Genomic DNA, 13,304 nt, shown 5'->3' with positions numbered 1-13,304 from the left:
CTTTTTCATCAACGAGTCCCGTTCGTTCCTATTGAAATCACGACCTATTTCGTGGAATAAAAATCGACATCAAACATTTCAGAATTTAAATAAATTAGTGCAATGTGCTTTAAAAATTGTTTTGTGTTTTCAAATATTTCTGAGCGATTCCTTGCAACTCCATACGTAACAACGCTGTTGAATGCCTGTGTGACCATTCTTTACTGTTTACAAATTTCTCCAGTTCGTGCTACCATTGTTGTTCGTGCATGGTATTTATTGAAATAGTGATTTTAAAGGATGACATATAGTGAAAGGATAATAGAGAGTAATAATGATGCTTTTCTGTTGAGTTTGCAAGCAATACAATTGTTCTAACCAAAAATTGAGATCATAGAGAGTACCAACACAACAAAGTTTGTTACTCATTGGCGTCACAGTGGGTATTAAAATTATAATCCATCATGAGGCATCCAGTAAATTAAATATGTCAACACAACGGGTCAGGAGCATTTGAACAAAAGTTGTTTTTTTGTTGTGAATCAATAAAATAATGGTATATAATTCAAGGAATGAGGAATATGGCCATTTCTCGGGAGTCGAATACTATGCTTTTCTATGACTAAAGTACAGGTTATATGTCCAGTGTAAATTTAAAAAATGCAGGAGACTATGGTGTATAAATTCAACAAAAAACGCTATACAGTGTGTAACAACGAAAACTTAACAGAGCCGTTTTTGAATATAAAAAATAAGATTTTTAAAAAAAGCTCGGACACGTAGATTTCTAATTAAAGGGGGACACCTTTCAGACTAATCAGATTTCTTGTAGTACGCACCCCTCGGAGGGGTGCGTCCGACGACCCTTATTTAGATAAGGAAAGTAGGTCAAACCGATACAAAACATAACATGGTGGCAGCGGTAAAGTGCGCGAGATTTTTTTTTAATGCAGTAAACAGAAAAAAAAACCGTCACTGACAAAAAGTTGACTTGGAAAGTTAATAAATTCGTATCTGCTTTATTGTGGTGAACAATTTATATAGGATGGCTGATTTGAAGTCTCCGGAAATGTTTAGTTTTCATGGTGGAAACATTGCCAACAGTTGGAAACTATGGAGAGAAAAATTTGAATTTTACCTGCTTGCCAGCGGAATAGCTGCAAAAGGGGATGAAATCAAGGTTGCAACCCTCATGAATTTATTGGGAGATGAAGGAATTCAGATTTATAACACTTTTGAATATGAAGAAGTCGGAGATTATAAAAAATTAGCTGTGGTTTTAGGAAATTTTGATAACTATTGCAAACCACTTAGAAATCTCGTAAATGAACATTTCAAATTCTTTAAACGAGATCAACAACCGGGAGAATCCGTTGATCAGTTTGTAACTGCATTAAGGCAATTGTCATCCTCATGTGAATTCAAAGAGAAGGACGTTCTGATCAGGGATAGGATTGTTTTAGGTATCCGAGATCCCAGAATCCAGGAGAAGCTGTTGCAAACAGCTGACTTGCAATTGCTACGTGCAGAGCCATGGAAACCAGTGTCGCTACCCAGAAGGAAATAAGTGAATCTTCGGTTAGTGTTGGTGCTATAAAACACGTGAAACAAGTGAATTGTGCTTCGAGACAGTTTAATTGTCGGGACAGTGATCGAAGAGAGAGCAGCTCAGGAATTTACAGTGCAGAGAAAAATAGTGAAACTGGATATACGTATCAGGGATCAAACACTTATAGGAATAGCAATGCAATTTTCATTCAGGAATGCAGAATGTGTGGACAGAATCACCGAAGCGGTAAGTGCTCTGCATTCAATAGAATTTGTTCTGGATGTCGTCAGCCTGGACACTACAGAAGGCTATGTCCAAAAAATACAAGAGACATTCATGAAGTACATGATAGTGAAATTTGTGATGTCGAAAGCAAAATTGAAGAAACATTTGATATTTATCAGGATGATTCTCAATATGAACAAAATATTGTTTGGACAATTGATAAATTAGAAATAGGTTATTTCAATAACTGTTTTGTAGACTCTATTGAGTGGTTTGAAACACTCAAAATAAATGGTATAGATTTCAAATTGAAAGTAGATACTGGTAGTCAAGTCAATATATTCAATTATTCTGACTTCAAAAAATTAAAAATTGGTATTAACCAACTTTTAACAACAAAAACATAAAATAAAGATACAATCCATTCTTATCAGTTTTATGTTTTGAATTCAACAGTACCTAAATCTTTACTTGGCTTACCGGCAGTACGAGATTTGAAAATAATAAAAAACTGTAATATAAGTGAGGTCAATTATGACTGTGTTGTTAAAGATGAACTAAAAGCTATTTTGACGGAATACAAATGTGTATTTTCTGGTATTGGAAAAGTAAATAGGATATGTAAAATATGTAACAGAGGGGACGGCCGGTCCTGACCAATCATGTGTTGGTTGTTCGACCAGTCCAATCTGCCCAGTCAGCCTGGGCATTCTCTCACCTCTGTCCTTTGCTAATCTCAAGTAATGCTGTTATTTGGTGTACTTTCGAAGCAGGCGACCAATCCTGTCGATTACTTTTGGGATGGAAGTTAAGAAAACTTTTGCCTTCGGCTCCTGCTTTGGTTTACATTCAGAAATAATTCTATTTTCCTTCACATTGTAAAAAATCTAAAGAAATGAACTTTAAATGTTCAAGCCCGTCTCGGATATCCCTACAAGGTAGGTTGAATGGACTGACGCCTATCAGAAAACAACTACTCCACTGGCTAATACCACGAAGGGCGTTGGATTATATCCGACAGGCGTCAGTGCAGTAATCTTCACAGAAAATGTCCTGCATATGCAATTGGCAATACAACTGAAAGAGTCGACCTTCAATTTTGGAACGGGCACACTTGCAGACCGGTTTCGGGCTCATTAGCCACTCGTCAGTGCAAGATAGTGGCCATCATCGACCTAAAGTCGATGATACTCCATAATTGAAAATCGAAATTCTTTCAGAGTATTTCATTCCTCGTCTCAAGTTGGACGAACAACAAAAATGTCACTCCATCTAGTGGACGAGGTACAAACCAACTTCATATCCGTAATTTGCCCGATTCCTCTGAATAAGGAAGAAAAACTTTCTTTTTAGTCAGTGGGCTATGCTTGAAGAAAGGCAGTAAACAAGTCTAAAGAAATGAACTTTGAATGTTCAAGCCCGTCTCGGATATACCTACACAGTAGGTTCAACCTACTTCAAGCATAGCCCACTGACCAATAAGAAAGTTCACATTGTTGCCTATTTGGAGTATTCATTAGCTAATTGGTAGCATTGAAATCTACAAATATGACAACACTGGATGAAACAAACCGTTAACTATGCGGAACACCAGTAGAGGGAGATACCCGGACTGTCTGAGTAGACCATTCCAACTGAACAGATTGGACTGGCTGAACAACCCGTATGTGATTGGGCTGACCTCCCCCTCCTCTCATTCTTAAATATAGCCTGCGTCCATGAATGCACCAGTGTACCTCCAACCTTGAAAGCGATAACACAGACTATGAAGATGCCAACCACTCGCGCTGACTGAACATTAGAAAGGAATTGTAACAGGCGGTGGAATGAAAAACTGAAATCAAAAACAGTTTCAAATAACGGCCGCTAAAGCTCAAATTTCTGCAATCCTATTGACAGTTATCAAAATGAACAGAGTTGACCAAACCGATTCGAATTTTCTGAAGGGTTGTATACGAAAAGTGATGAAAATGATCAATAATAATCTTACTCACTTTCTCTTTCATTTGTTTCCTCGTGTCGCCCCAAAGGCCTCGATAGGGATTTCCTTTTCGATGGCGAATGTTTCAGAGCTGAAACAAAGATAAATTCAAAAATATACAGAATCAGAAATCGGATTCAGCGTAACCATTGGTCAATGTCAAAGTATACATGATAGTTACTCCCCAAAAATCTTTTCTGGTATGGCCATTCACATGGCCGAATTTGAATACGTCTTTTTATTAAACACTACCGTTTCAAATATAGGTAAATACCTTGAGAATGGATATACGATGGTTGCCTTTTATATTTCGTGATTAGAGAACAAAAACAAATATTAATCATTGAAAATCACTTTATTGTTTTTCAAAATATTCCCCATGAAGATCTATGCACTTTTGCATGCGTTTGAACCAATTATCGAAGCACTTTTGCTACTTTGATTGAGGTATCTCCAAAACATGCATTCTGAATGCAGCAACCGCTTCTTCAGGTGTCGAAAACCGTTGACCTCTCAGTTTGTTTTTTACGTGCGGGAATAAAAAGAAGTCATTCGGTGCCAAGTCAGGACTATACGGCGGATGACTCATCAAATCGATGTTTTGGGTGCTCAAAAATGCAGTTGTTTGAGCCGATGTGTATAATTTGATGCAGCCATTCGAATACAATTATCCAAATGTTCATCTGTAAGCCGATTGCGATATTTGTTCTTAATAAACTTCATATTGGAAAAAGAAGATTCACACAAATAGGTTGAACTGAATAATGCTTTCACTTTCAAGGCAACACGGCATAGAACTGAATATTTGTCTTTACTTACAATAGGCCAGATACATTCAGTACTTGAGACTAACGATTTTAAGGCTAAATCATTTTGAAACTCAATGACTTCCATTTCTGTTGCAGCGATGTCTTCGCCAAAGTTCTGCATAACACAAGTTGCAAACTGTCGGATATCAATTTCCATTAAGGGTGAAACAACAAACTGCGCTACTAAAACCATTTCATTGAAATCCTTAAAACGATTTTTGAAGTTATTTTTCAGGGTAGAAATTATTTCTACATGATATTTGTTGTCATATGGTTCTAATGGATTTTGAGATATTTTTTCTGAAAGAATAGGAAAATGCTTGGTATCGCTGTTAATTAGGTTTTGTTCCCAAAACTCCAGCTTTTTGATAAATGCTTTTATATCAGACATCATTTCCGCTAGTTCTTTGTCTCTCCCCTGAAGCTGCAAATTAATTTCGTTTAATTTCTCTGTAATGTCCACGAGAAAACCAAAATCTCTAAGCCAGATTGAATTTTCTAGTTCCGGAATCGGTTCATCGCGTTGTTTGAAAAATTGAACTATGCCAGATAGGACATCATTAAAACGTTTCAGCACCCGTCCTCTACTTAACCATCGGACTTCAGAGTGAAGGAGTAGGTCCCCGTATTGACAGTCAACTTCATCGGCCAAGGTTCTGAATAATCTTCTTTGTAACGCTTGAGCTCTAATCTTGTTCACAATTTTTACCACCAGTTTCATAACGTTGTTTAGTTTCAGGAAATTTCCACATAATGCTTGCTGATGGATAATGCAGTGGTAACAGAGAAATTGCGGAAAAGTTTTATCTTTACGACATAACGCCACCAGACCCTTATCACAACCCACCATAGCTGGAGCGCCATCGGTTGTCAAGCCTACCATTTTCGATATTGGAATTTTCTCGGAAGAAATAATATTTTTTAAATGAGAAAACAACTCATGTCCAGTAGTGTGTCCTTTCAGTGGAATGAACTTCAAAAGATCTTTAATCGTAAAATCAGTAAAAACCATCCTGACGAACACGGCCATCTGGGCAGTGTCAACGACATCTGTTGATTCATCCCGTTGAAGTGAAAAATAAACACAGTTATCTAAGTCAGTTCTTAACTGTAAAAAAATATCATTGCTCATTACTTCTACACGTCTCATCACTGTATTAGCAGAAAGTTGCATAGATTTTATAGCTGAAACTATCTCGTCTTTATTACTAAAGTTGGCAAATAACGAATCAACAGCTTCGAAAAACGCCTGTTTTATCATTTACCCGTCTTCATAAGGTTTCTTTTTTTGTGCAATTATCTGGGACACGATGCTTCAGTTGCAGCCTTATTTTTGTCGACTGTTCTTAAAAATATTGATTGTTGTCCAATAAACTGCTTTTTTTACTGTTTCAGTTTCTCGTTTCTGGCGGCAGAATGTAGTGGGAATGATTTTTCAAAATTAGAATGTACACTTTTATGATGTCTCTCAATATTTCCTTTTTTAGCAACGGAGACCGAAATATTACATAACAAACACACATTTTTATCTTTAACTTCTGTAAAAAAGTATTGTTCTTCCCATTCCGAATGAAAGTGGTATGTCTTTACCTTCTTACAACTGCTTGCCATAATATTATTTTTGTTGTTCTCTACTAACCCAACCGCTGGACGTTGGTTACGCGTTCAGTTTTAAACTAAGCGCAATGTCGCCGCGCCGTGCGTATTTATCCCGTTCAAAGCAATCCAGATCGTTCTCGAACACTAACGCGCTGGTCCGGCTGGTCGGTTCTAGCCGATTCTAGCTCGATGGCGTCAGCGGCAGATCGCTCACCGCAACGTTGCCGCTGTTTATGTTTAATGTTATGACAATTAGATTTTTTTGTGGAATTTTCGAAAGCTTCTCTGATTTTTGCAGTTTGTATTTTTTAAAGTAAAATCGTTATGAGAGCTACCAGAATTGCCTCCGCGAGCTACCGGTAGCTCGTGATCGACAGGTTGGCCCACTGTTCTAGTGGTACGGTTGCGACATTTTCAGTTTTTCCGAAAAAACAGGCGACCATTTGCTTTGAAGTGCTTCGTACGCGAACAACTTTTGCTGGATTTGGCTCATCGTGAAACACCCATACAGTCGACTGCTGTTTACTTTCGGACTCATACGCGTAAATCCACGATTCATCACCTGTCACGATATCATAGACGTGTTTCGAAGCACCGCGATCGTATTTTTTGAGCATTTCTTTCGACCAATCGACTCTATCCTTTTTTTGAGCGATTGACAAATTGTGTGGGATCCAACACGAACAAATTTTTTTCACAGTCAAATGTGTATGCAATATTGAATGTATGCTGGTCCCACTCATGCCTAAGGTTGTCTCAATCTCACGATAGGTCACATGACGATCTTGCAATATCAGTTCGCGCACACCATCAATGGTTTTCGGAACAACAACTGATTTTGGACGACCTTCACGAAATTCGTCTTGAAGTGAACTACGACAACAATTGAATTCATCATACCATCGATAAACACCGGTCTTTGATGGAGCTTCATCGCCAAAAATTGAATTAAGTTCATCCATGCACTGTTGCTGAGTTAATCCACGTCGAAAGTTGTAGAAAATAATCGCACGAAAATTTTCACGATTTAATTCCATTTTTGGGCCGAGATGAATCTTTTAAGTTACTTTACGATAGAGCTGTCAGTTGTCAGATTGCAACACTAGGGTTGTCAAATCCCGAAACATAAAAGGCAACCTATCGTATTTGGGAGAAAAGTGTTGTGGGAAACAACTTTTTGGCTTTCTACTTCTCCATTATCAAACAAAAAAATATGGAAACTTCCAAATAAAGGATGAAAGAAAATAACTACAATAAAAACTCTTTACAAAGATATGTAAATCGTGTACAGAAGTTCATTTCGGAAAAAACTTTTTTGAAACGACTACTTTCATATGAACATCGAATTACCTGTAAATCACTTTTTACCATTCAGTTTGTACTCCAAACATTCATTATGGAAGTGAAACAGATTTCATTCAAAAAAATGCTACGAAATATATGAAAAAATATTGATAGAAAATGGCACTTACACGGAACTACATCCTTAATGGTGTACTTCAAAGTTTCGGAAAAAGACACGTATCTTATCACCTCATAACCACCATTTTTAACAACATTACAAGACGAAGGAGTCATTTTTTCATGACACAACGACTTTGTCACCAGAAGAGACAACTCTGCTCTTGTCAATATTACAGTACATATGCACATTCATACGTTTAGTTAATTTAATCCCATTTGAATTGAAGAAGGAATATTTTTTAGAGCGTCATCTACATCTGGTCTATCAAATGAAATCAGTGGAACCGAAATATACTTTGAAATTTACAGTGTACAAATGCACCCAGACCAATTGCCAGTTTAACGGTACAGTTGAGAAATAGATAATAGTATTGTAATCCCAAGTAAATATGAATGAAAATTCACTCAATTGAATATAAATGTCGGTTTTTCTATGGATCTTTCTGGGATTCGCCACCTTCCACAAATACATTGAATTTACGCAGCAACTTATAGCGATGAATTAGATGTTTGTCCCAAATACACCTGTATAAAGTTTTCCATTATAATTTTTTTTTTCAGATTCAGAAAGGTGATAATTCCCAGGAAATACACAGAAAAACTCTGTGGATAACCGTTAGGAAGAAACCGAATATGTTGATCCAACTGAAAACAAGGATTCATACTAAATAAAATATCCTGTCATCTGAGTGGACTGCACACGGTGAAACAACTCCAAAGCGTGCAAAAAAGCAACAGTCGGCTGGTTAGGTTATGGCATCAGTATTTTGGGATGCTCATCGACTATATTGAAAAAGGAAAAATCAGCGACTATTACAAAACGTTATTGGAGCGTTTGAAGGGCGAAATTGCGGAAAACTGGTCCACTGGTTCAGTAAACGATCGACCAACTCCCGTATGTCAACGAAACGCAAGATCTACCCAAAACATCGCCGCTGTCTGTGAGAGTGTGCTGGAGAATCCGAGGCAGTCGATTTCGCGTCGCTCACAAGAACTCAGACCACAACTTGGCGAATTTTGCGTCGTGACTTGGACCTGCACCCATACAAAATTCAACGTACCCAGGAGCTGAAGGTAAACGACAATGGACAACGGCGTGTGGTCGCTAAATGGGCTCTGGAGTAGTTGGCAACCGACCCTAATTTTCACCGAAAAACCATCTTCAGCGATGAGGCCCATTTCTGGATGACTAGGTACGTGAACAAACAAAATTGTCAAATTTGAAACGATACCAATCCACGTGAGATCCAAGAGCGCCTAATACTCCCCAAAAAGTCACTGTTTGGTGTGGATTTTGGGCTTGTGACGTCATCGGTCCATATTTCTTTGAGAAAGACGTTGGTCAGGCCATTACTGTCAACGGCGAGCACTATAGGTCGATGATTACCAACTTATTTTGGCCTGAATTGGATTATCTGGACACCAACGACATGTGGTTTGAGGTATGTGCTACATGCAGATGATACTTGCATTACTGTGTCAGATACTTCATCTGTAAGACTATCTGAAAAGGTCAACACAATCCTAAGAGAGTTCAAGGACTGGTGTTTTGAAAATAAACTTATGATTAATCATAATAAGAGGGAATATACAGAGTGGTCCAACGAAAAGTATGCACCTTGCTTTTCTCCTTTTTTTGTAACTTAATGCGAAAATGCTCGGACCGGGTCAATTTTGCTTTTGAGGGGCAAGTGCTGAAAATGTGACCCATTTGCTTCCATACAATAATACAGATTTTGTTCAAATCTATTCCTAATATTCTGTAGCATATCAGGTGTTATACTTCTGCACTCTGCTGTAATTCGTTGGCGAAGATCTTCTATGGACTCGGGCTGCGTAGCAAAACATCAATTTTTCAAGTGTCCCCAAAGAAAAAAGTCTAAAGGCGATAAATCAGGTGACCTGGCAGGCCATTCGATGGGGCCTCTTCTTCCAATCCACCGTCCAGGAAACCGGTCATCTAAAAACTCTCTTACCGGAGAAACATAGTGAGGAGGTGCTCCATCTTGCTGGAAATGAAGCCGATCATCATTATGATTTTGGTCATTTTCAATTATTTCCGTTATGAGAGGATCAACTGTATCTTCAAGGTCAGGTAGACCTCACCAGGTGAGGTCAGGTAGACCTCACCAGTTAAATTGCCAGGAATAAAAAGTGGCCCTACGATATGACTACCTAATATTCCACACCAGACATGGATTTTTTGAGGGTACTGGGTATGGACCTCTCGGAATAAGTGTGGGTTACTGTCATCCCAGTAACGGCAATTATGCCTATTCACAGCTCCATTCAAAGAAAATGTACTCTCATCGAAAAAGCATGTGTTGAATGATAGGTGGGGATCATCAATTAGTAGCTGGCTCAGTTGTTCACAAAATTGCAGCCTTCTATCAGGATCATCTTCATTGAGTTCCTGTACTAATTTAATTTTGTACGGATGAAATTTATAGGCTTTTAATATCCGTATTATGGACGAACAAGCTGACGGGTACTTTGAGTATGATCCAATTCAACATGTCCCAAAACAGCGACTTCCACTGCTTCATTTCTGATCGGTTTCCGATTCTAAATTCTTTTTGTACACTTATCTCCTGTTGTTATTTGAACCAAAAAACGCACGAGAGAAATTGAGGAATGTATTAGTGATAAAAATGCCGTTTTTTCCGCATTTTCATTAACACCAAAAATATCAAGTAAATGTTCTTGCTTTTTTTATAACTATTCAAGTAAATACAACAAATTCGGTATCATTGGAAAGAGAGCACCTGGTCCGAGCATTTTTGCATTAAGTTACAAAAAAAGGAGAAAAGCAAGGTGCATACTTTTCGTTGGACCACTCGATATAGAGTTTTATAGCAAACGTAGTACACCTCTGCATTTACCGCTCTCATTTGAAGGAGTGTCAATTGAGCCATCTATAACGGTGAAGTTCTTAGGAACACAATTCGACTGCAACCTATCATGGAACTCGCATGTCGATGAAGTTTGTGACAAGCTGAACAAATGTTTTTATGTGGTCACCACACTCCAAAACATGCTGGAACGAGAATGTCTGCTTGAAGTTTTCTATGCACTGGGGTACTCCGCTATTTCATATAGTATCGTTGTCTGGGGTCAAGCGTCCGAACTACAAAGAGTGTTTGTGTTGCAAAAACGTATTATTAGACGTATTTTCTGCTTATCTTATAGAACATCATGCAGAGACACTTTCAAAAGTAATACAATTCTAACGGTGCCCTGTATTTATTTATTAAAACTTTTGACTCACATTTTCAAGAACCTAAACAGCTTTTGAAGGCATTGCGATATTCACATGTATGGCACCAGAAACAAAAGAAATATCCTACAGAAGACAATTTGTCATTCCATGCAAAAAAAAGCTCCGGTGAATACTGGAATTCGTCTATTCAACATTCTGCCCCTCGAATTGAGAGAGAGCAGACGCCCAGATATTTTCAAACGCAAATTAAAGAAGGTACTGGCCGAAGGATGCTTTTACTCCCTCCGTGAATTCGAACTTTTTTGTCGTTAGTGACTTTCAGTACTGATCTTCTCATGCTTCTTTGTGTGATTTTTCACAGGCGGTAAAGTATGCATCACTGAAATACCCGATTCGAATTCGGTTTGACTCGATGTTTCATAACATTCAAGAATGTAACCTTTTTTTTTTTTAAACCATTATTTATGTAATTTTAATTGTATATATCATCAGACACAATTTAATTTGTGAACTTGGGCTAATCCGATCTATTTCTTGTTAATAGGATATGGATGCAATAAAATTTGAATTCAGTCTGATATATGCGTCAGAGAAGCCATAGCGGCATAATGATACAATAGGTCTTTCAAACGAATAAAAAATTTCGATGATATCTCACACACTTTGTTTTATTTAAATTTAGAAAAAGGAAGCGTTCAATGAAAGACCCTATACAATAAATCCTTGCAGGGGTTGGACCTACCTACATAGACCTTTGAAAATTGTTCACATATATAGAGCTTCATCCATAGACATACCCTTTGTCTGAGACTGACCTCCGATCTGTTGTATGAAGTAGCTCAAGTCACGAAAGACGTTTCGCAAATCCATACGTGAAGAAATGTCAATATCTCTAGTTTTTCATGCTTATTGTTCTAAGAACTCACTACATTTCTCCATGCTGATCTTCACAAATTATCTGCGTCATATTAAATAGTTCATATACATTCAACTATAAAAATCGACAGAAACACGAGAAAACTATTTATTGAAACAGATCAAAAATGAAATTGAGAGTATACAGGATTGTGAGCGACAATTCACTAGAATTATCTCACAGCTCATGCAGATACTACGCTATTGGAGGATAAAGCTTATCAAGAGGACCAGAACTGTGTGCTTACTCAATATTCTTTTCAAAAATTATTCATAATAACAGGATTACTACGATTAACAGGAATTCAACTTACCAGTCTATACATAATGTGACTAACTGCTATAACATAGTATTAATGTCACATGATGTAACATAACCTCAAAATTTCTCTCTAAATTGTACACTTAACCCCATTTCCTACCCATTAACAGAAACGCCTCAATCTTGGGTCATTTTCTGCATTGCTTGACATACTGATATAAACTAGTATTATTCCCATATAATGTAACTTAACCTCAAACCTCATTTCGAAAATTTATCTCTAAGTTATACATTGAATTCCATTATCTATCCATACGGAAAACGAGTTTTTCTTCACAACTTAGAAAGCGTTTTGATGTGACGTGAAATTTTAAGAGTTTAGAAGTAAGAATTTTACGATACATGAATGAACACGTGGTTGTAATGATAGATAGAAAACTTTTATCCCGTTTGAGGAAGAATAGAAAGAGACATGCAAGGACCTTATAGTGTTGTATCACATCAAAAATAAAGTTTGTGTTTCAATGATATACATTTGGGAAAACTGTGGTCCTTCAAAATACTGAAATATCTTTGTTTCGAGAGTTCTGTATTGGCAACATTGCGAAATATTTTCATTTTTAGGGCAAGCACAATACCTATAGAGCTGATAATATTCAGCCTCAGATGAACACGTTAATTCTGACAATCATAATGAAATATGACAGATATATTTTCATTCCATGAATCCAAAACAGTTAATGCCCTGCTCTACGAAAAACCGCTTTAGAACATGCCTCCGAATAATTTTGAGCTTCTATATCTAGATGACCTAAAACAAATCTATTCTAATGCATTGAAGGTTATTTCTTGTGTCATGCAAAAATTTTTGATGTAAAAATCCAAATGACCAGAAGAAAATCAGTAAATAATTCATTTCAATTTCAATTCATTCGAAAATAATATTCACAGAATGCAGCAAGATGCAATTGATTTCAAATTTAGGCATTAAACAATACTTTTGGTAAAAATATAGCCTGATTTATTCAAATAATTAAAAACTAGTAAAACTATTAGGCGTTCTGTATTATTTTAAATTTCGTGCCAATTGTGAAAAGCAATCCATTTTAAGCATTATAATGCAAGTATTTCCTTGAAGGCAAAAAAGCAAAAACAAGTTATTCCAGAAAATAAGTCTCTCAAAAATCAAGACATTTGGTATTTTCCTTTCAGATTAGATTCATTAGATTGATATGTGAAGGTTTATTTTTAGAAAAAAATAGCATTCTACAATGGACCTTTACACTAAACCCTACATGTAT

The 13,304-nt window shown here is 37.0% G+C and overlaps 1 protein-coding gene across 20 annotated transcripts in view; it reads right to left on the bottom strand.

Moving 5' to 3' along the window:
* Positions 1-13,304, bottom strand: part of PIP5K59B (Phosphatidylinositol 4-phosphate 5-kinase 59B) — a 59,267-nt gene that overhangs the window by 19,208 nt on the left and 26,755 nt on the right. For all 20 annotated transcript variants that reach the window (XM_074186385.1, XM_074186394.1, XM_074186388.1 and 17 more), the window contains one exon: positions 3,748-3,825. In XM_074186385.1, the coding sequence (XP_074042486.1) occupies positions 3,748-3,825 (78 nt within the window). The remainder of the gene's footprint in view (positions 1-3,747; positions 3,826-13,304) is intronic.

The sequence above is a fragment of the Leptinotarsa decemlineata genome, unplaced genomic scaffold, assembly GCF_025532065.1.
Source record: "Leptinotarsa decemlineata unplaced genomic scaffold, Ldec_3_MD MMD2_tig00078422_RagTag_RagTag, whole genome shotgun sequence".
In the NCBI taxonomy this organism is placed as follows: domain Eukaryota; kingdom Metazoa; phylum Arthropoda; class Insecta; order Coleoptera; family Chrysomelidae; genus Leptinotarsa; species Leptinotarsa decemlineata.
The sequence above is the reverse complement of the archived record's forward strand: the minus strand, read 5'-3'. Positions and strand labels throughout refer to the sequence as shown.